Here is a 24,821-nt window from a genome sequence, read left to right as displayed (position 1 = left end):
CAATCTATGGGTAACTGTAAATCGATCCGTGTGAGAAAACAATCGGACGCACGCCGGCCGGCTCAAGCTGGGGCTTCGCGCGCCAATATTGTTATCGCGCCATAAAACAATGGAGCTAAATGCCCTGGCGTCGGCGAGCGCACACAGTGTTATTTTTCGGCTTTTGTTACTTTGAAATAGGTCAACATTCTCTATTCCCATTTAAACAGTGTTTACAATTATGTTATAAGACTCAGAATCACGTGGCTGCTTAACCATAGCACGAGTATGCAAATTGATTCAGTAGATTCTCATTAACAGTTTTGTTCTTACCGGATATCGATTACGTTACGACCATTAAACTCTAAGAACATAATATTTTATTGTTAGTGTCAGGCATTATACTCCCTCGAAGTGCGTTGCTTCAACGAATTCACGCGCTCGACCCACAATAAAGCAGTTAATTAACCGTAATTTATATAAATGGCCTCTGCCGCAATTCGGCCAACAAATTATCTGCGATAGGCGATCTCGTAGAGGGTTGACGCGAGTACCATATAGACTCTTCAAGCCTCAAGACGGGACTAAACGAGCCATACAAATAATCGTTGACATGCGACAAAATTATTTACCGTGGTCTATTAGGTATCCGCAACGATCGCATTTTGAGAGACATTCTTGACGTAGGTAGTTGAGAAGAGCTTCTGTAGATTTATTGCAGCGATATGCAAAGCGAGTGTCTAAGTGAACATTTCTCACCCAATTTAGACGAGGTAGGGAGCACTCGCGGTCGCCGAGAACTATCCAATAAAAAGTTTGTCGACACCGCGGTTCACTTCGGCGAATGGCTAATGTCTGTAATTTGTTTGACACACTAGTGACACTTTTACAGAGTGGTAGCTGTGCGATGGGCGATGAGTCAGCGAGTGAAGAATTTCGAAGGGAACGGTGACAATTGCTCCGCTTCAAACATGGAGAGAGTGGAACAACGCGGAGGTCAATTAAAAGAGACGCCAGGACACGAAATCTATGTCAGCAATGCTACCGCGGTGGACACTTTATATTTTCATAGACGCAATAAGTGACAAAGCCGTATTCATATACAAAGCTGAGCAACGTTTTCCATCCTACGCATATTCGAACTAAATTACGTCAATGCAGTCTTAATAACGTTTCATATTCAAATAAAATTATGATCCATACAGTCAAGTGTGAGGTACTTCACCTCAAATATGTGTGGAAGGTCGGGACGGGATGCGCGGGCGTCGACGAAGCCCCGCTGCGTGCAGTGGTCGGAACTTCGCGGTTTAATTTATCGCGAACAATCACATTACCATATCACTAATGTAATGCGGTCGCATCCGCGTGTGCGCCTTAAACGGTTTCTCGATTCCTTTGTTAGTGAAAATTTATGAATTCTGTAAATGCCTTGCCATCACGAAATCGTGGATTTCGGAGATACTTTATGGGTATTGTTTTACAATCGTCTTACAAGAGTTTTACACGGAGAGGACAACGCGGTGAAATATGGGCACAGGCGGCTTTTGGCAGACGAATTCACGTGAAATATAAAAAAGGGTTTTAATGTTGATATCGAATGTAAGAGGCACGGGAAATATAAGCACTTAGGTTACAATGGTATATGCTATTATTAACAGTGAACGAGAGCTCATCGTAGCAAAGCGAAATTCAAATCGAGTCACAACAAAAGAATCCCATCGCGGGTTCATGTTTCAAAGAGTGTGTATAGCATAGGTAACGCAATATGAGTGCAAAGCGCCCTACGACGATAGGAGCTGGCAAACCAGGACGCAACCTAATAAAAAATAAAAAGACATTCCCTTTTCACCTAGCTTCGCTTGAGATATTATTTACTGTTCAGGATTAAAGTTAAGATTGTAGAAGTTTTAAACACAACCCTACATTAGAAACTGACTTTTTTTTAATAACACTAATCGATGGGACGAACAAGTCGTGGATTCTTTAGGGGCCCAATAAGGAGTCGTTTTAGTAATTTTTTTCTTAATAATTGCGTTAGTGCGTATTCATGCTAAAAAATCTTACCTTGTATGACAATATAACACGTATCTTCTTCGCTTTCTTTAAAAAAATTCTTAAATTGCAAACGGAAAACATTATACTTTTCGTAAAAATCAATACACATATATGTATATACAAACGTACAAATCCGCATTATTGGTAAAGACTAATAATATATCACCCTTCAATGTGGAGTCTCAAAACTGGGTAACAGCGATCGGGCCAATGAATAACACGAGACTAAATAGACCAACACCATTCATTGCCGCAAAAGCAAGACTTGATTGACACGTGATCCGTATGCATAAAGAATTTCATGCGTCTCCCTTTCAATTGAACACTTTTTATGTAGGAATTTTTATTACCCTATTGTGGGTCGGGATTAGCCCGCAGCTATGCGGAAAATATTTAATAGAAAGTTAATATCACAGTGCGAATTTTAGGTGAATAAACTTCGTAATTTTGTTAGGGGGAGCGTAGTTAATACTCGTTAATATAGTATTGTTATTTTTGTACTAAGCAATTTTTTTCTAAAACGATGGTTTGAAAAGTTGACTGACATTTTAATGTGCCTCTTTTGGTCTCAACTTACTAAAAAAAATTCAAAACGATACATTATATATTTCCTTACGTTAACCGTTCAGGTAAATCTGATGCAAATAAACACCAAATCACTGAAAGATCAATGATGCGAATTGAATCTGCGGATGACATAATATTGAGTTGTGCCAGTGAGCAATGTGTGGAGATAAGGAATCCGCTCGCGACGCGCCTTTTTTGCGTATGAATTGTAAAAATGTGGTAGCCGAGCCTAAAATCGTAAAGGGACCACCATGTAAATTATTTCACTGCCTGGCCGACTTGAATTATCGTACCCGCGACGTAATAAAACTCAGACGCTGGAAACTTTATCAGCAAAGAAGGAACATGTTGCCATATTTCATTAGCCCAACGGTCTGCTTGTGTTCGGGCGTAAAAATATTATATTTAATCTCCCAAGTTGCGAGTTTGCATTGTGTCCCTTGTTCAGGTGATATTTATTGTGGTGGAAGGAGTAGGCGCATTGACTCATAAATCGTTTGAATTTGTCGCGATACAACAATGTATTGACAGCGAAATATCTACCGCGTACTTTGTGTTCATGTGTTTGGAAAAAAAATTGTTCTTGTGCTAGGTTTGCGATGAAAATATATTTTCGTGGTGGATTAATTGAAACGGACAAATAGTGTTCAGGAACAGCCTCGACACAGCGAAGAATTTAATCAGAAAGTCAACACAGTGGCCGGTATTCCGATGATATCGAGGGGCTCATCGGCACACACGCCGAACAAATTGGCAAGGTGGAGTGAACACAATAAAAGTTACAATTGAAATCGTCGAGATGCTTGTTACATTTTTCTTTGTGGAGGCACGTATTTTACGGCAGGGGATGCCACATGGGTTATTCTTTGTACGTATGCGACACAAAAACGTTATTCCTAGACTTCGCTTATAATTGTATCACGAATGCCGCAATACTTGGTTCGTACGTGACTCACAATTCCCAGATACGGGCTTTGTTCTCCATCCTTTTTGTGCATAGAGAAATAAGGATAGTTTTCAAGATAATTCTAAACAACTACTCGAAAACTTTGTTTGTCTTCGAACAATTATAGGAATTATGAAATTTCTTGTATTTATTTTTCTTTTATTAATTTATTTTTGTATAAATTGATGCATAAGAAATATCCGCGAGCTTTTCGTTGGCCATCTATAAAACATCTGCGTGTCGTATAACATGTAATTAGATAAGCCCATCTCCACGTTCAAGCTTGTCGTCTAACAATAGCAGACAGAAGTAGAACTCGGTATCGCGTTCCGATAACTATAGAATGTCACTATCAATGAGTCACTCGATCATTGTGCAGTCATTAGTCAGCATCTGGTGGAACCATTCAATATAGAATTGAAGACAATGCCGAATGCCGATCATCAACTCGTTAGAGAAATGACGCGCACGCATTTGTTTTGCTATTGCACTGGTTTTTGACACGGCCTAAATTTAAATGTACGTCGTTCGAGCATCGTTTACGCATGTTATTTCACAAGCTAATATAAGAAGTAAAGCATAACTTAGAAATGTTTACATTGATGTTCTGGACTAAAAACATTTTTCCGATATAATCACTACACTTTTATCAACCGAAGAAATGACTTACTTCGAGTAAACGAACAATGACAAAAATGTAATAAAACAAATGGTAGAAGCACAGATAAATAATAACGTCCCTTATTACGTACATGTTTTGTTCAATTAGCGGCGTAGTTCTCGTAATTGTCTCAATTCTTCGTTAGTCCTAACAAGCCCACTAGACGAGTAATTGACGGACGGTATTCGACGTAACATTATACGGTATAGCTTTAATGAAGATCGGCGTTAATCCTACAATTGCCGACATTATGAAATACCTTAGTAAGGTCTCTATGGTAGTGAGTGAATGAATCGTAATTAGCAGCTGGTTGGATATTTATTGGTCGGAGGGTCGCAGATGTCAGTGGCTGAACGATTGTTTGTAAATAACAAAGTGCAGGGTGGATAGACTGTTTCTAATTGTGCCGCGACAATGCGTAATCTAACCGGTCCCATTCGCTAGCACGTCGCGTCACTCGTGTTAGAACACAGTGCGATGTAGAGTGGTGCAACAAAAAAATTTAAAACACTTAAAAGGCGACTTTGGTAAAGCAAATTAAAATAATGGAAACAAGCTGAATTCGATAATGGGCTTCCCTAGGCTTATAGCGGTTGTATAGTTTTAAATATTAAGAGTGTGTGGGTGTGTATGTATGTATTCGTGAGTATAAACCAACGCACTCTCTTAAAATTCATGCTTTGAAATGATAACACTATCTCACGTATCTATTCACAAGGTGAGAGTTTAACTCTATTTACGTCATATACAAAAATTCATGATGAATCAAAAGAATATGATAGACCCCCAGGATTTATTACCTACGTGAATAATAATTACAAAAATATCTACAGCAGTTGACCATAATATGGCTTTTATATAAACTGACTTTTTAAGAGGACGTACCAGAAGGACTTACATCAGATCAGTGATGTCCTCAAAAAGGCTGGGATATGAAGTGACAAGAATAAAAGAGTTTTTTTTCTGAGTGTTCGATCTTTGTATTAATAATTATAACAAACTAGTGGAGTAATTTCACAAAAAATAATTGAATGTCAATTCAATAATAAATTTAAAGAATAAAAGAAGTTGTATGAAAAGGGTCGTTGATGTATGCGAGGCTCGAGAGACGTGTCAGGAACGAGCAAAGTGGCGTTCCGTGGTCTATGCCTACCCCTCCTGTGGGACTAGGGCGTGAGTTTATGTATGTATGTATATAGACTAACAGCTACTACCTTGGATTTCTTGATTCCTCATACAACGTAATCCAAATAGCCGTTTGGACCCTACGAGAAACACAAGAGTATAAACATTTCATATGTGGAAAACATAATCACGCCTCCAGGTCATTTTCAGGTTAGCGTTTTCTATTTGGTTCATGTGGGAATTTTTATTAAGTATTCTACAATATTATTATGAACTATTACTTAAAATTTTAATTATGACAATGAAATTAGATAGAGAACACTAACTTGACTCCTCTGCTATCGTAAAATCGCGTAAAATATTTGTATTATTCATAAATAGTTAATAATATATCCTCGTCTTGCTTTCTCAAACTCGTATCATAAAGCACAAAGTTACTGAAATGCAAAAAATAGATTGTATACAAATTTTGCAGGCTGATTTCACATTACATTTCCTACATATTTACACACTGGCTTTTTACCTATTATTAAAGTAATGCTTCCAAATTAACACCCTTGACAAGAAATTTAAAACAATCTCGGTACAAAGTACTAAAAAAACCGACCTCAAAAGTACGTGGAATTACATTTATTTGCCAAGTTTTATTGAAATCGGTTACCGGAAAGTACGCAAACCCAGATTCATCGAACTGGGGAGTTCGCCACTATACGGGACAAGTCCCGTGTATCAAGTGTGTCCCGTGTGTCAAGACACAGGAGATAATAAAAATCGGTTCTCACTACTCAAAGTATATTGAGAGAAAAACTCCTTGAATTGGAGAATAGCAAAATGAACCATTAAAATACAGCTCTTTATAATAAAATGTAGGCGCTATTAATAAAAATGAATCTTCATGGGTGAACAGCCACCCTTGGAGGTGGATGATTTTCTTCAAAATTAAATGGGACTACTATGGAGGCACCCTCTTTCCAAAAAAGAAAAAGAATCATCAATATCGGTTCACAAATATCGGAGTTATCGCGTAACAGTCAAATTGAGAACTTCCTCCTTTTTTGAAGTCGGTTAGTAAATAGACAGTTTTATAGATTTGTGTAATTAAATACGGATAAAATAGATAAAATAAATGATATTGCATTCGTAGGTACAAATCGTTTATTTCGTAGGTGCAAATCGTTTGTATATTTATTTATTATATTACATATTGCTTACAGATTAATATCCAAACACAATAGTAATTCTTAAGCTAATATCATTGATTGAAAAAATAATGTAATTATATTTAATAAAGAATTGATACAAAATGAATTGAATGAAAATTTTACAAATCATTGAATTTTATATATTGCATAAAATAAACTGAATAAAAAATTAGATAAAAATAACAAATCATGGAATTGGACATATCGCAAGTACATTATTAACAATCAAATTTTAAAACATGAACATAGTATTAATTATTCGGGATGCACAATACTTATATGATGCTACTGTCTATGGTCAATGACTCGAGATATCGTCCCGCGGAAACAGTAAAATGGGCTTCCGAGCATGCAAAGAGGTCCAAAGAGGAGTCAAAGATAAGCATCCGATTGAAGTAATTAAGCGAGCGGGGCAAAGGAGTCAGATCACTTGCCTTAGAACGTGTAGAAGGTATAGCAAATATCCTTCTTCTGTGTGGTCGCACCAGGCTGGTCCTAGGCACCCAAAAGCCCATCATGGATAGTATGAATGGATTGAACAAGATTCCACGCACCAAGCGAAATATGTAGGTCATAAGAGCTAGATTGCGTCTTACTTCCAGCGTTCTGTAGCCAACCATACCCAAAATAAAAGTAGTGGGGTAAAGTAAGGGGTAATAACCGTAAATCTTTCTATAAAGGCTACGAACAAATGACTTCTGAATTTTCTCTAACGTCGATATGTGATTATAATGAATGGGTTTCCAAATGATGGCGTTACTTTCTAGCTTCCTACGAACAAAACTATTATACAAAAGACGAGATCACTTTTGAACGATCATGGTTGTCTCATGACAATGAGACAATCAAGTTTTGAAGAAATTGCTTTGGACAGTAGTCAAATGGCAGTCAATAATATATTTAATTTGACTTCCATAACAAGTTTCTTTTTATTTACAACTCTGAAATGTCAAACAATTACTAACCCCTTTTAATAATAATTTTATTTCAATTTTGTTTTGTAGTTCATTCTTCCAGGGCTTTCAACTCTTTAAAACTCTCATGAGCTATACAAAAAGCTACCGATTTTCCGCAGTATTATTGAATTCAAGTAAACTACAAAATAAACTAAATATGAATGGGCGACTCTACCGGATTCCTTATTCGCCTGACGTGGGTCCTGCCACCAGGTGCCGCTGTGAACAAATGAACCCGCGCTGCCTCGCGCGCCAAATTGCCCGTGTCGCGATCTGCACTGCTATGGGCTCTACCCTAGTACAATTACCAACACAGTAAGTGTATGAATGCTATACGAACATCACACGCCTTTCGAAATGTATACTTGTCGGATTTACTTTCGGGGTTTGCCCTACCGTTCTTTGTGTTGTTACTTTGACATCGCTCATGTGGAAAATCTCTTGAATTTACACGCTACACTCTAACCCTATCAGGGGTTAACACTGGTAACACAAGACACTAATGTTTAAAGCACACATTAAACTTTATTATCCATGTTATTTGTAAAAAGGATTACCTTGCACATCGTTGCACAAATAGCGCGCAGCTCATGTACGCAAATTACAAACGTAAAAGCTAATACTTTTGTATATTTGTTTACCTAATTGTTTACCGGAAAATGTTGCTGGTAAATTTTACCTGAAACAAAAAGTAAAGTCATTAAAATTAATAATGAAACAAATATGTTCACGTGTAATTTATGTTCTTAACCTAAATTGGTATATGTTACAATATATCAAACCCTAATTCTGCGTCATTTCCGTTTTCGTATATCCGTAGACCCCGCCCGTTCGCCGGACAGGACGTTAATTAGAAAATTATGTGGGAAATTATTAATAGGTCCGCCGTGTACCCGATTAGATAACAAACTAGTCCATTAGTCGGTCAGGATAAAGCCTCGACAGCCGAGAAATCGCAGAGTAATCGGCCCTAGTGAATTGTTCTAAGGTTGAATTTGCGTTACTTAGTTGTAATTGAGAACGACCTTAGACAGATAAAGCAGTAGCGAACAATACGGCGCGTTAGTCCGGGGGCGGGTATGACGCGTGGTTGAGGAATGATCAGCCATGTGGAAATGACGACTTAATGGATTATATGTGTCCGCCGACACCAAGATAAGTGTCGCGACGGTATCGGTCTTGTCGCCGGAGATTAGGCACCAAAATTATAAAAATTAATATTTTAATGGAAATCAACTGGGGCTTTATACATCGATGAACACTGATGATAAAACGAATTAAAATCAATCGTGTAGACAACTTTATACGACAGATATAATTTTAGTGTCAGTGAATGATCTTATTATAATCATTGGTGCAACTCGTCCCATCTTTGTGTATACAAATTTTCATATACCTTTTGGCAACGTAACATTCACAAATGCTAAGCGTTTTTCGATGACATTTGGTTCTATAGACATATCTCTTCCTTCAAATAGCAGAACCTTTGGCTTTTCAAATTCGACACAAAAAGAAAACAAAAATATATCCCGAATTTGATCTAGTTGTCTTTTAAACTGTAACTATAACTGACTACGCGGCATCTTACGGTATCTATCACCCTGGTTCTAACATTGACGCGACTATGCGAAACACAATTACTTTTTGTTCAATTCTATTTCAAGTGTTCTTCCATGAATCATAAAGGCAACTGACCCACATCATACAGATGTGCCCACGCAACAATCCGACACTCCAGACAGTTGCGTGTCGACATGGTGCACGGAAAATTGAATACGAACGTTCTGTTATAACGAGCGGTAGATAGCAGCCCTCCAATACACATTAAGTAGAGCCACAATGACCCACGATTTACCGGCAATCTATTCTTTTATAAGGACAAGAAACGCCTTGCCACTTACGACAAAAAGTCAGGGTGATATCCCGCTGATCTTTTGTGCGGCGTGTTTCTAGGCGCGATCTGGACAAACGATTGGAGGGACCGGGTGTGAAATATTGTCGCGTTGTCGTAGCGGGACGGACGCGATACCCATTACAAAGCCATTTGCGCTGTTTACACAAAGGTGGATGCAAATAGTATAGACGAATACTAGTGTGATGGCAATTTTTCCGCTTCTCGCTTGTCATAAGGGATAATTTATTGTAATTAAGATATAGCAGGCGCCCCGGGATGGCCTGCAATGCCTCGCATAAATAGTACCGCGACGGATGCGCCGCTCATCCTGCTATCATCCCGACACAAAATAAAATTATGATCACGACCATTTATTACATAACATTAAGGAGAACGTTCATCATCAAGCAGTCCATAGAAAACAATTCTATTTCTTGTTATTTATTTCAAAGAACTCTCAAGTGGATACATAACCATGAATTTGAGGTAGAAATAAATGGAAATCTTGTTCAATAGGAGAAAGAAACCGCAAACATTTATTACGTAGACGTTGTTCAGGTAAAGTGATTTAGTTCCAGCTCACCTTGGTCCCAGGTCACGTTTTGTTACATTTTTTGCACAATAGGTGTGAACTATAAAACTATTTGCTGCCAACCCATAGTATAAGAAAGCAGATGCAATTTAACAATTAGGTTTATATAAAGAATTGCAAAGAAACGAGAAAGGGCACATAATAACACGAAAATGTTAATGGTGTTTAGGATGTTCGTATAAATCATGAGGAATGTAATCTAACATTTGATCCAGGCCACAATTTGTTAAATGAAACGGCGTCGAACAAATTGTTGGCCAAGCAAAATGCATAATGTGAGGATGTTTAATTTGATGAGAGGTTTGGGGCAGCACGGTGGGGAATTATATCAAAATCGCTTAACTAAAATAAAAGGCAATTATGTGAAGGATTTCTGGAAAGCGCAATTTAGTTTGTCGAACGATAGATGCCCAAATTAAATGCATAAAGATTTCTTGCGTGCACAAGTTAGGAAATTTAGTGGATTTTATAACGTTTTCACATTATAAGGTAGCGATTAGAATTTTATAACAAAATGTTATAAATTTAGTCACGATAGGGATACAAATAACAAGGTCGGTGTAATATCGATAATGTGCAAATCGTCCCCCACACGGTTGTATTTAGATAACGAATATGTATCTACATAAATACGTAGTATAAATGTAAACGTATACCTTTGATGTTTCTGTAATTAAATCGGGCATAAATGTAAATTGACGGCTAAGATTATATACAAGCTTAATAAAACACAATATATAGAATACATTACGTGTAAGTTCTTTTTCTAGAATGTAAATATACGTATCATTTCATACAATTTTATATTTCTGGCTAACAAATCCAGTTTCCATAATTCAACTAATATAAGTTACTCATCTATCATTAAAAAGTTTAATGATCACAAAGAGAAGCGGCTAGTTAAAATGTAATAAATTCCGTTTGTTTCATTAAGGACAGTGAGTAAACGAAATGTCAACAATCATCAAACGTCCGCAATACAATTCTATCAGCGTGTGTGTTAACAAGCAGCGACTGCGACGCAGCGTCCGCACTACCTGGCCAGCTGCCTCCAGCCCCCACCAGCCGCCGCAATAAGCTCCGCTCTCACCGCACCCCGCTATCATACCTCTGTCTCCTTCGCACATACCGCTCCAAAGCTTGCCCGACTACCACAAAAAGCGGTTTAACTTTCTAGTGTTGTGTGACGTATGCGCCTGTGTGCGTCCCGTGTATTTTTCTGACAGGCTCTGCTTTAAAACGGATAAAGCTAAACTAAGAGCAATATCCGCGGCGGTTACTACCTTTCAAGCTCGGGCATGAATTTACCTGTTGGAACGCGTGAACCGGCGCGGCCTTGTGCGCGAGCGCAGGTTTGAGTCCAACTCAGTTCCACCCCAGACCTCAGCGCGGGTGCGCGCGTCACGTAAATACGGAGTGTGCGCGCACGATCCTGTCCAATTAGTGATCCCGCGAGTAACGAGTTAAGTGGCCGGTTCCACTAGTGAAGTAAGGCTTTGTGGCAAAATAATGGACTAATGAGTGCTACCGATGAAAAGTTTATGTGCAGTTTGAGTGCAACAGGATGATAAATAAAACTATGTAATAAGTTAAAGTGAAGTGAACGCAAACCACGATGTGTTCAAAGTGGCTGGCAAGCACCTTGTTGGTGCTTAGCGCTGCTTTGTCGGCGTGGACAGCGTCCCTGTCGGCTACTACCGGGACGCGCTACCAGGCTCCTGACGAGTGTCGGTGGACAACAGACGACGACGGCTCCGGGGTTGCGTTACAATGCAGATTAAGGACTATCAATAGCGAATTGGAAAACACAAACTTCAGTGCAATACAACCACACCTAACAGTGCGACTGCGGCTAGAGTGCAGTGATGCGTTATTCTTTCAAAGCTCACTTGCTCCTGGCAGTTTCCGACAGTTGATTGAACTCCGTGAACTAACCATTGAGTATTGCAAAATTGGAAATCTGTCCGACGGAGCTTTCACGGGTTTACGCGAATTGAGAAATTTGACAATACGGACACACAACACAGATTGGTCTACTATGTCACTTGAAATAACACCTACCGCATTCTCCAGAGACGTTCAAAGCTTAGAACGATTGGATCTGAGTGAAAACAATATGTTAACGTTTCCCGAAGGAGCGCTTTGTACGTTGAGAAACTTAGAACATCTGAATATGACTGGCAATAGAATGAGAGACATCAGTCATTTCCAATTTTCTTCCGCACATCGACATCCAACGGAGAAATGTGGAGATAATCTTTTAGTTTTAGATCTCTCTAGAAATGTCATAGATACACTACCACCCAGTCTGCTTTCGGGATTAAAAAGATTGCAGAAACTATATTTACAAGGAAATGGATTAAACTCTGTGGCCGATAGAGCTTTAGAAGGACTTATTTCTCTTACAACAATAAGGTTTTCGGACAATCAGCTAACAAGTTTACCCCCAGAACTATTTAGCGACACCAAAGAATTAAAAGAAATATATCTGAATAATAACACAATAACAGTACTAGCACCGGGCTTATTTAGCGATCTTGTTCAACTTTTAGTTTTGGATTTATCACATAATGAATTAACATCTGACTGGATAAATACTTCGACTTTTTCTGGGCTGAAGCGGCTAGTCTTCTTAGACTTTTCACACAACCGAGTTTCGAAAATGGAAATTGCTTTGTTTCGAGATTTACATAATTTGCAAATATTAAAAGTGCAAGATAATTACATTGAGCATATTCCTGAAAATGTATTCAGCTCATTGGCAAATTTGCATACTCTGATATTATCAAACAACAGACTAATAAACATTGAAAGCTATGCATTCACAGGCTTACAAGTATTATCAGTGCTCTCTATAGATAGCAACCGCATCACCAAAATACATCCACATGCGCTTCGCAATTGTTCCTCGCTACAAGATTTACATATCAATGGCAACAGACTGGACGAAGTTCCTGTAGCTTTGAAAGAGATTCCTCAGTTAAAAACCCTCGATTTGGGTGAAAATCTAATAGTGAGCATCGAAAATGCTTCATTCATGACTATGCAACAAATGTACGGCTTGAGATTAACTGAAAACAATATTGGTAATATAAGCAAAGGCGTGTTCGATAAAATGACCTCATTAAAAATTCTGAACTTATCAAGAAATAAGATTCATAAAATTGAAGCGGGCGCATTTGACGCGAACGTTAATTTGCAAGCAATAAGGCTAGATGGAAATTACTTATCCGATATAGGCGGTCTTTTCGCCAAGTTGCCTAATTTGGTGTGGTTGAACATATCTGATAATCGATTGGAATGGTTCGACTACGCCATGATTCCAACTGGATTGCAGTGGCTGGATATTCACGCCAACAGAATCGCTGAACTTGGAAATTACTTTGAGATTGAATCGCAACTATCGCTCAGTACATTTGACGCTAGTTCTAATAGGTTAACTGAAATTACTGGAAGTGCAATACCGAATTCGGTGGAAATGTTATATTTGAACGACAATCTTATTTCTAAAGTGCAGTCTTACACTTTCTTCAAAAAACCCAACCTAACACGAGTGGATTTATACGGTAATAAAATAACCAGTCTAGATCCTAATTCATTGAGAATATCAGCAGTGCCTCAGGACAAATCAGTGCCAGAATTTTTCATTGGCGGAAATCCGTTGGAATGTGATTGCACGATGGAGTGGTTGCAAAAAATTAACACCGGCAACAGAGCTCGAACTCAGCCAAAATTAATGGATTTAGACAGCATTTACTGCAAATTGCTTTATAATCGCGGAAACTCATATGTACCTTTAGTAGAAGCGGCTTCTCACCAGTTTTTGTGTAAATACGAGTTTCATTGTTTTGCGCTCTGCCATTGCTGTGACTTTGACGCGTGTGATTGCGAAATGACTTGTCCGAATAACTGCACGTGTTATCATGATCAATCGTGGTCAGCCAATGTTGTGGAGTGTTCTAACGCCGGTTATGTGAACACTTTGCCCGAGCGAATACCGATGGAGGCCACACAACTGTATCTCGACGGTAATGACATAAAGATGCTTCCAAGTCACGCCTTTATCGGTAGAAAAAGACTAAAGATACTGTATCTGAATTCATCTAATATCGAAGCTATTCACAACAGGACATTTAACGGATTAAAAGAACTCGAAATATTGCATTTGGATTACAATGAACTAACGACCATCGAGGGTCAAGAATTTGACGGATTGGACAACTTACACGAATTTTACATAAACAACAACAAAATCCGACACATCGGCAAAGGCATGTTTAATCACATGTCACGTCTCAAAGTTCTACATCTTCATCACAATAGATTGACTACACTCTCGGTGTGGCAAATAAATCCCGCCATAACCGCAATAACACTTTCATATAATCCGTGGTCGTGTGATTGCGAGTACACTGAAATGTTTCGAGAATGGACGAAGAGAGTGAACTCTATAACGGACCTATCAAATATCAAGTGTATTTATACGAAAGGGAATAATAGTGAAATTACTACTTACAACGAAAGCGTATACAGCGACCCAGATTCTGGGTTTAACATTGTGTATGAAAATGGATCTACCTGCACTGGACTGCCAAGTATAAACAACAGCATCAACGGCAATTTAACAGCGACTAAAACGATAATAACCAACGAAGAAGTGCAAGATTACATTCCTTTACTTGTTGCGACGCTTGGTGCATTCTTGTTGGTGTCTTTTGTCAGTATGATTGTTTTTATATTCAGACAAGAAATGAGAGTATGGTTCCATTCAAAATTCGGAGTGAGATTGTTCTACAGAGCAAGTGACATAGATAGAGACGATAGAGAGAAAATGTTTGATGCATTTGTGAGTTATAGTTCTAAAGATGAAGCTTGGGTAGCGGAAGAATTAGCGCCTATGCTGGAGCGCGGTGACCCCTCATACAAACTGTGTCTGCATTACCGAGATTTCCCTGTGGGCGGTTACGTGGCCGACAACATAATACAAGCTGTGGAGTCTTCGCGTCGCACTATAATGGTTCTCAGTGAAAACTTTATCAAATCAGAGTGGTGTCGGTTCGAATTCAAATCCGCGCATCATCAAGTGTTAAGGGACAGGCGAAGAAGATTAATAGTTGTGTTGCTTGGTGAAGTGCCTCAAAAAGATCTCGATCCGGATATAAGACTCTATTTAAAAACGAACACCTATCTTCATTGGGGTGATAAGTTATTCTGGGAGAAGTTAAGGTTTGCGTTGCCGGATGTGCCTAATAACCAGAGGTGTCGAGGGGTGCCAAGTCCAGGGCCAGGAGGTGGAGTGCCGATGCATAGACATCATCACACAAGGAATCATCTGGGTGCGCTGCCGGCGCCGCCAGTGCATGGCGCGCTGCCTGTGCTGCCGCCGCACCCAGCGCACGCACAACACCAAGGTCCACCCAGAGCCTCCCCTCGGACACTCTCGGTTCATGTGTAGAAAAGTGCTGAACTTTGGATTGAAGTGACTGTTTGGTGTAAAATTGTGATGGCTAGTCTGTTGACGTAGGTATTGTACATAAACTAATTATAGTATTGTAAATATTTCAACTAATTATATAATAATGATAAGTCCACAATATTTTACATAAATTTACTTTATTTGTAATTTGGTCGTACCATTTTGTCAACTGCCATTTACTATATCAGTTCCGATAAATTTTAGATGCTATATTCTCAGTAACAAGTTCCACGCCTGTGTATAAAGCGTGTTAGGCCTGCCTAGGCTGTGTGAAGGGCAATGTGGCCCAATACTATTAATGTGACTTAACATGGCATCACTGCCGATATCTGTGATAAATTTAGGTTAAGTTCGATTAGTACATTTTTATGTATATTTTTGTAATTTTATAGTCATAAAGCCTAAAGAAAAATATTTATTGTAAAACATTCGAAAGTCGACTGTGTCAAAAAGTGATAAATGAAAAAATTAAATATCAATTGAAATAAAAAAAGTTTCTTTTACAATGCAATCCTGTTAACGTTTTCGTGAAACAAAAAGAATACAAAAAAAAATATGACGCAAGAAATAGACTTTTTATATTTAACAAATAAATGTAGTTGTCTCTAACAATCAAACATTTTCATAATAACTACAAATACTTCTTAGATTTTCTTACCAAAATAGATATTTAGCCATGCTGAGCATTTTAATATAATTAACAAGTTATATTATTAAATACAGTGTATAAGAAGACACTTACTGAATTAACTTCAAAGTAACGTGGAAATAACAGAGAACACGACAAACTTCAGCATTGCAGCCATGATATCAACTCATATTAGGTTCTGTAGGGGAAGTTATTGCACACTTTTAAACAAAGACAACGAAAAAGATGTCTGTAATCTAGGAATCACTTTTGACATCAGTAGATCAAATTGGTAACTTCAAAAAAATTCTGCACCATGGGAAGATCCAAATCCAAGTCTGTCATATTTATGTCAATTGAAAATAATAATAAGATAGAAGAATAAGAACCGAATGAGGAATTGATAAAACCTCCTCCACTCATGTCAAATTAGTTGAAAACAACAAAGGATTACCAATTATTATTTCAAACGAAGAAAATATAGTAACCCATTAAGCATGGATGTAAAAACAAATTTTAACGTTAATTGTTGATAACCGCGAGTAAATTGGATTATTACAATTCCTATTTACAAAGTAATGCTAAGTGAGCTATAAATATAACAGGAAAAAATAAGGCATTTAGATAAGCGTTTTAATACAAATAAATTGACACATTTTAATACAATTTACGGAATAAATTCATCGTTGCAAAAGTATTTTTCTCTATTAATTTCGTAATGAATTTCACAAATATTTCAATATTCCTTTTTGAAAACTCAAGAATTAAGTTTAGTACGATTGAATGTACCCGAAAATTAATATTAACATACATAAACTCTTTGAGCATTACCTATAACTGCAATTTATACGGACATAAAAATACAAGGAACGTTTCTCATCTCCGTACAGAACTCGCAAGCATTCCCTACTGGTTTTTTTTAAAGGGTTCGTCGACCGCGAGCCTTCAATCCTGGGTAACGAGTCCTAAGTAGGTGTGAAACAAGTGCACGCGAACAAAAGGATAGGTTTATTATTGGTATTGAGATCGACTGATAGGATTTGCAAGGGAATTGCACATTTTTTTTATATTGGATGCGTAGCGATGAGAATTGTGTACGATCTTGTATAATTTGTTAGATGGGTAGTAAAGATAGCAAGATTAGATTTGACAGCAATTCTGCTTTCGGAAGAAAGAAAGGAACAACAGCAAATTCTAAATTCGTAAATAAATGTGTTTAAATATTTTTTAGGGTTTTCTGACAAAAGAATAGTTAGAAAATACATTTGATACTAAGTATTTATTTATGTTATAAATACATATCACATGTTTCGTACAGAAAGTTTCATTGTATTTGAATGAGCCATTTTAAAAAATACCTTCATTTTCTCTTTCATCGTAGTAGAAAAAAATATATAAAAATATTATAACTGCATATAAAGGGCATAACTAATTTAAATGTGACTTTTAATACTTGATTCATGAATAAAAAGTAAGGGCACTATTGTATTCTATTGTGCCTTTTTGGTTATTATAACACAAAAACTACCAACGACATAACAAAGGCACATTATACTAAGTAAAATCCTTTGACATTAGTCTTTTTAACGTAACAAACGTCAAATAAGACTTTTTATAGTAAAAAATTTGATTATTCAAGTCAGTTATGCTATTATTACCTTTGAGCTTGCTGTATCTCCAACAATTATTGCAATAAATTTCCACAAAAAAATTGTTACATTGGCTTTATTTTCTAATCCCGAATATGTATATAATTTAATTTTGATAAAAATGTTAGTTGTGCCGTTTTTCGCTCCGAGGGCACAATTTAGCTGTGCATGTTAATGCGTTTTACATTTTGTGGTTTTGTAGTCATATGTTTCACTTTATATTAATTAGATCTAACTGATGCCCGCAACTTCGCCTGCATAGAATATGTACTTCGAGAAGCCTAATGTACTATACCAATTTTCATAGTTTTATTGGTTACCATATAAATTTTCATTCCTTCTTTCACCCTTTTTAATTATTATATTAGATTTATTTTTGTGACAAAAAAGGAGCCTATGTCCTTCTTGTAGGTCGCATCTATCTCTGTACCGAAATTCATCAAATTTGGTTAAGCTGTTTTTTCGTGATAACGTAAGACAGAGTTACATTTGCATTTAATATTCGTTTGGATTATTTAGATTCGATATAAAACTAGAAAGAGTTAAAAAAACGTGAAGTGTACTTAACTCTCAACCGCGAAATAGTAAATATGTAAGTACGTGAATCAAACTGTTATCTAAAAATGGGGAAAAACGTCAAAGACACACCTGCACTTTCATAGACAGTTTACAATACGTGTGGCCCTCAGCCCGCACTGTACACAGTCCGTCCTTGATCCGTGTTCAGTAACATACGCCAGTTGACGATGATGATGATAATGACGGTACTTCCACTGTAATGATTCACAAATCTGATGGTCAAACGAACTTACCTGTACGTGAAGTTCGATCATAATTATATCCTCACCTCGTCTTAAGTACGAAGGGGATATTTTATGACTACTTAGTAGAGGAAATAAAAGAAAATATAATTCTTTTTATACTTTGAACATATGAAAATGAATGACGCGCAATTGAGACAAAAGCATAGCCTGCCATTTAGTGACATTTTTATTTATTTTTCTTTAAAAAATTCGTGTAAAGGCTGTTGCGTGGAGACGTAGCTACAATACGTAAACTAGAATAAATTGCTAAGAATGGAGCTGCGAAATATAATTTACTGATATTCCAGTTCCTTTGCCTTAATCAAAAAGCTTACTAGTGTTAAGAGTTGGATATATGTTTTTAATGCTAAATTTATTTTACGACTAGATATTCCACAAACTTGGTTTCCTACCTAGTTATTATTACCAAGGTCATAACAACTGAGCAATAAAATAAGTTACAATATTGTAATTATATTCAATAAAGCTTTCAAATTGTACTATTTACGTAGGTATACGCCGAAGTTCTACTTCATATCCGTTGTGTATACTGCCAAAACGCCGCGTAACTGCCGTATTACCTTCTATTATATATATTCATCGGATATTTGAAAAAGATTTAAAAAAGCATACGTAAAGTTCATTTTTTTACCTAAATGTCACGGAGATGTTAAACTAACTAAACACAATTGGTTCCCAAAACACAGCTCTTCGCGTCCTGCTTTGGTAAACAATAGGTTTTACGAAGCGAAGTATTAAAAAATCATCCTCCAAGTCCACAATAAACCAGCCCATGCTTACCGCTAGTAAAATGTTGTCCCTATGGAAATCCACACGTTACAGGAGATACTCGTAAAATAAGCATGAAAAGTTTTAATCTATAAAGTACAATGTTGAAGTGGGAGTTAGGTAGAGTTTGCATGGCACTCCAACCCCAGAGAATATTATCACCCAGGTTCCTCATAATTTTCTACTATAAATTCTCAACAACTTCTATTTTACTGCACAACTTGAGTACTAAAAATTTGTATTTTTAAAAACAAGCTCCAATCTGTCAATAGTTTCTGTTGCAATTCATTTGGCAGTAAAAGAATATTCATAAAGTTAAATTGCGTTCGAACTTTACAAATAGTGAATATTTTAGCACCACACGTACACTTTCTAGCGCAAAGTTTCAAGTCATGAGCGGTTTTACATCCAATACGTTGTAAACATATTGAATTCCAGATTTCACTATACTAAAAAACAATGTGATTGAAATAAACAAAATATTATTTAAAGTGATCATATTAGTTCTTTCCTTGTAACATGTTCTGAGGTTACCAAGCACAATTGTTGCAGGAAGAATTTTAGTGATTGCTGCAACCTTTTTAAACAATGAATTTAATCAAGTTGTGACTGATTCCATCAAGTGTCTTCATAAGCTAACTTGATTAAAATCAATGTTTTTCATTGCACACATACAAATATTTATTTCCTTAACCTAGAAATAAATAATGTAGTTATTATAATATAAACCTTATTTAAATTTAAGATGGAATAGAAAATCTATAAGCCCGCATCAGCAAAACTTTCGAGGATGACAGCACCCCGAGCTGGGCCCGATTGAGATGAGAACTTCATAAATGTCGGCAGTTTAAAATGTAAGTAACAATACAATTTAACTAACATGTTACATTGTTAAAACCAAGTAAGCAACACAAGTTAATTACATTATTAATCTACCTTGAATCTGGTTACTCGTTACATTATGTCGTAGTTTTAATTAGAGATAACAAACTGACAGCAAATGCCACTTTGAAAAATAATGTTGCCATATTTTTTATACAGTGATGTGTTCGTTTCAGTTCTCAATAAACTTAATGAAAAAAGAATCCGTCAAAAAGGGAAAGATTTTTTACTAGTAACTCATAGTCCTGCCTAGGAAAACCCTGTAACGCGGATGCCATGGACACACACATAGAAAAACACAAATTACACCCAAACTCACGAGAGAAATAAATGGAGGCCATACAAACATATCTCGGCCCGGGAATCGAACCCGGGATCTCTGCGTAGCAGTCCAGCATGGTAACCCTTCGGCCACCGAGGCAGTATGGAAATGCTGCTAAATATTTATTTAAAATTCTACTATAGGTCTTGCATTATTCTGTAATCAAATTCTTGATTTCTTCTCAAATGAAATAACAACAAATTATTAAAAATTTATAATTTACCCTAAGTCAAACCTTTAAGACAACACTATTTTGAAGTTAACAAAAACTGAGATTCGCTCTGGACCTTTTGGAGGGAAAAGTGTCGTTTTTATTTTGACTTTCAATTATTTTGTGAAATCTAGTTTAAAGTGAAATAGGATAGTGCTATTGTGCCTTAATCGAAGATTAAAACGCGAAATTATACGAATCTCGAACTAAAATACCCGTATCGGCCCGTTCTAAGGAATCCCGAGTCAATCCAAGCACGCCGCCTCAAATTGCCTATCCTCTTTGTGGCGGCCATATTTACAGAAAAACTTATTTTTACGTTTTCGGCTGAAGGACTTTGTTTCCATGGCCAGAAATAAATTTAAAAAAAAGGTAACAAAAACTGGCAACACAATAATAAAAAATCCAACTATAGTGCTATAGAAGAAAATGCACTGGCCTTAGATCCATCGATGAACAATAAAAGATCATGCAATGTACCAAACAAGAGTCTTTAGAGTTTAGTGCATTTCCCTTTTTTACTCTTCTTTCATTGTCTATTCACATTTACCATCCCTTATAAAAATGCATTCCAAACACATAAACTCTTTTACGTTTGTTATATCCATCATCTCCTGAAACTCTTTAACAGGCGATGCAAGAAGCCCTTGATCATCGGCCTACAAAAGCATGTATGGTGGATTCACTCATTCTCAATCCTCCATAATTTTCATGCAACTCAATCAACTATCATGCATTAAAAGATACACCGACAGATTCTGTACCGGTTATCGTAACATTTTTTTTTATAATACCAAGTGACAGGACGAACAAATCATGTACCTGGTGGTAAGCGGCACGCCTATCCATAACAGTTGCAGTGCCACTCAGAGCTAATAAATCGCAAAGATCTTAGAGGCACCGCGCCCATCAACCTGAGACATAAGTTGACATGTTGAAGTCCCACGTCCCTGTACTTTCACCAGCACCCTTACCCTTCCAAACCGGAACTCAGTGACGCTCACATTACGGCGGCAGAAATAGGTCCTTCTCTGGACGAACTCTTTCACAATGAGCTCTACTGCTACTAAAAACATGCCCCTGAATAATCATAGAATTATTCAAATGCACATGGTAGCCATGATATACCAAAGAAACATGTGATCACATGTCAATAGTAGATTGTACAACAAGTGCATAAAACGCGTCATTGTACCCGAGACAAGTATATCCTTAATACTTGGATACTTAAATAGAGGTTAAAATGGGTTTTATGAACGAGTTATACACTATGCTTTTCACTTCGATTGCGAGGAAGTTAAACAGCAATATTACAAATAAACGATTATTTAATTAAAATTGAATGTAAAATTACAACAATTAGTAATGTGATGTTTTTTATTTTATGCACTAGAACATAAAATCCTATTTTATGCAGCCTATACCCAGCATAAATACGAACTTAAAGAGCATGAGAAGTGAAAAAGTGTTTTATCACATGAAAGCCAGTAAAATAAAACGAATTACACGAGTCTCAAACTCTCTCCTTAAAAGTTGTACTTTTGCAGATGTGGCCTAATTACACCTAGAGTGCGAAATATGGGTAGACAAAATCGACCACATTCATCCCACACAAGGTAATCGTAAGCCTTAACAAAATCAAAGAAGGCACAGTATACTTTCTGGTTCTTTGCGAAATATTTATGAACTACATCAGTATTAGTGTCCAAGATTATACGGCTACAAAACTGTCCTGTGACCGATCTTAATGCATGGATATGAAACTTGGACGCTGACTCTGAAGGAAGAGAACAAAGCTTCTTGTCGCCGAAAGAAAAATCTTCCGTATAATCATAGTCCCAGAATCCTGGGACAAACGCAGAGGGAAAATAGTAGCTGGAGGATTCGAAAGAACAACGAATTGGAGGACATTGTGTATCTGACGGTATAGGATGAAAGGGTTGTAACCCTAACAAGCCGTGATCAGGTTCACGGCAGTAAAACATAAAAAATTCCGGTCCACAAATTTATTTTAAGTCAGGTTAAGAAGATATGGTAACAAAGAAGTAAGAAGTAAGGCTGTAACAATAAAAAGGTAACAAGCCGTGATCAGGTTCACGGCAGTAAAACATAAAAAATTCCGGTCCACAAATTTATTTTAAGTCAGGTTAAGAAGATATGGTAACAAAGAAATAAGAAGTAAGGCTGTAACAATAAAAAGGTATATATAGAAAAACAGGCATATTAAAATTAAACACTCCCTAACTTGATGGATATAACGAGTTATTTAAGTAGACGAGTAGGTCGAGTTTTACCTATATGACAGCAATTGTTTCGGACGATTGTCAGACGGAGAACGAGAGTAGACTCCCTGAGCCCAACATTATCCAAGAAATCAAGTTCGTAAAACTCCGTTGGCTCGGACATCTCGGAAGAATACCAACTCATAAGGCGGTGAAAAATCCTACATGTCTTAGTTGTCGACGACCGATTGGTCGGTCCAAATACAGCTGGAGGGACGAAGTACAAAAAGTCGTCCGCGCACTGCACTCATGCCCGGTTCCTATATTCAGAAAACGATCCGTTTTGCTTACCATCGGTACTCTTCTTAACCAGGCGTAAGTCAAAACCGTTTCTATAAAAAACGTTTCGTAAGCTATGTTACCAGTGACTCGCTACCTACGGATGGGAGGACCACAAACAACGAATAGTTAAGATAAAGTATGGGGATGACAGTTCATAGTGTTTCTATATTATTTTTGAAACGTCAACGAACTGTCAAAGCTACTTGTCGTTAAACATTTTGTTACCGCCCAAATTGCGTCGGTTGCGTGGTAGTATTCTCCAAATTTTGTTTATTAATTAATTGCAATGTCTAGTTCAGACAGTTGTCTGGCCATAAATACTGTTACACTTAAAAATAAAAAAATATTACATTTGAATTTCGAATCTATACGATTGGCAGTGAAGAATTTTCCCATGGAAAGAGTGCGTGCTTCTATTGATAACTTGCCTCAACGTTTAAAGAACTGTATTGCAGCCAATGTTGACCACTTCGAATAAGCTTTTTATATTTTTTATTGTTGTATATTTATGTATTAAACTAACACACTATAAAAGTAATAAATGTTATTTGCAGTTAAAAAAATATATTTTTTCTTTATTACAATATTTATGGCAAGACTAGGTATATTGTTAATTTCTTTATAATTAAGGATTTGATGTGGATTTAATGGGTGGTGTAACATTCTAAATAAATAATTATAATCAAACAAGTAACTTACCGGAGTAGCATCCATAATAATTACACTTTTATTTTTTGAATATGTTTAACACTGCTCTTTAGTTCGATGTTGTTTTTAAATTCTTTCCGCCAAGCAAATCGCTGTTTGACAAACGTAGTGACGCGACTGCGTTTTGTTTCCTCACCGGTGTCATACCAAACCTCTTCTAGATCATAATCAATACGTAAAATTGAGTATACACCACTTTTTCAACTGTTTGTTTGAGTTTTTTTGTAAATGTATAATAATATTATAGTTATATTCTTTTTTAATAAATATCGGCTAAAATATGGTTTTTGGAATAACGAAACGTAGAAAGAATCTGTGAGGTCCATTGGTAAGCGGATAACCGACGACCATCTGTCGCAGGTAGTCGGGTCAAAAACAATGTGAAACACGTGTTGACGAATGGTTATTGTTAGGGTCATTACGAACGGTTAGGATAACCGAAGACAATGAGTTGATTATAGGAACCGGGAGTCAGAGAACTGGGAGGAGATCGCACAAGACAGGGCGCGCTGGCGCCAACTCGTATCAGCACCAATTTAGAGTCGCTGAACCAGCGGAGTGAACAAGTAAGTAATATAGGTACTATTAGGAAAAGACTTGGTTCGTGAATCCCATCCCTTTTTAACCGATTTTAAAAAAGGAGGAGATTTCAATTCGACTTTTTTTTCTTTTTTTGTGTGTATTTGTTACGCGATAACTTTGCGAACCGATTGTGTTTATTCTTTTTTTGTTAGATAGAGGGGGTACCCTAAGAAAATATTCCACCTCTGAGGGCGGCAAGCTGGGGGATGGATCTGGTATCGCGCACTTTT

At 37.0% G+C, this 24,821-nt stretch overlaps 2 protein-coding genes across 3 annotated transcripts in view; one reads left to right on the top strand and one right to left on the bottom strand.

Moving 5' to 3' along the window:
* The window catches only part of LOC113229789 (lysine-specific histone demethylase 1A), a 347,041-nt gene that overhangs the window by 174,646 nt on the left and 147,574 nt on the right, over positions 1 to 24,821 (bottom strand). The gene's annotated exons all lie outside the window — the stretch shown is intronic.
* Positions 11,351 to 15,930, top strand: LOC113229642 (toll-like receptor Tollo). 2 transcript variants are annotated; one of them, XM_026463312.1, is made up of 2 exons: positions 11,351 to 13,021; positions 13,667 to 15,930. In XM_026463312.1, the coding sequence occupies exons 1-2, from the start codon at positions 11,593 to 11,595 to the stop codon at positions 15,430 to 15,432; spliced, it is 3,195 nt and encodes a 1,064-aa protein (XP_026319097.1). In that variant the 5' UTR covers positions 11,351 to 11,592; the 3' UTR covers positions 15,433 to 15,930. The 2 variants fall into 2 exon arrangements, with proteins under 2 accessions (XP_026319097.1, XP_026319096.1); XM_026463311.1 differs by having other exon boundaries at positions 11,351 to 15,930.

This window comes from Hyposmocoma kahamanoa, unplaced genomic scaffold (genome assembly GCF_003589595.1).
Source record: "Hyposmocoma kahamanoa isolate Upper Pololo Valley unplaced genomic scaffold, ASM358959v1 62, whole genome shotgun sequence".
NCBI classification, from domain to species: Eukaryota; Metazoa; Arthropoda; class Insecta; order Lepidoptera; family Cosmopterigidae; genus Hyposmocoma; species Hyposmocoma kahamanoa.
The sequence above is the reverse complement of the archived record's forward strand: the minus strand, read 5'-3'. Positions and strand labels throughout refer to the sequence as shown.

Excerpts from the sequence above, each read along its gene's own strand:
- LOC113229642 (XM_026463311.1), top strand. The coding sequence starts at position 11,593 with ATGTGTTCAAAGTGGCTGGCAAGCACCTTGTTGGTGCTTAGCGCTGCT.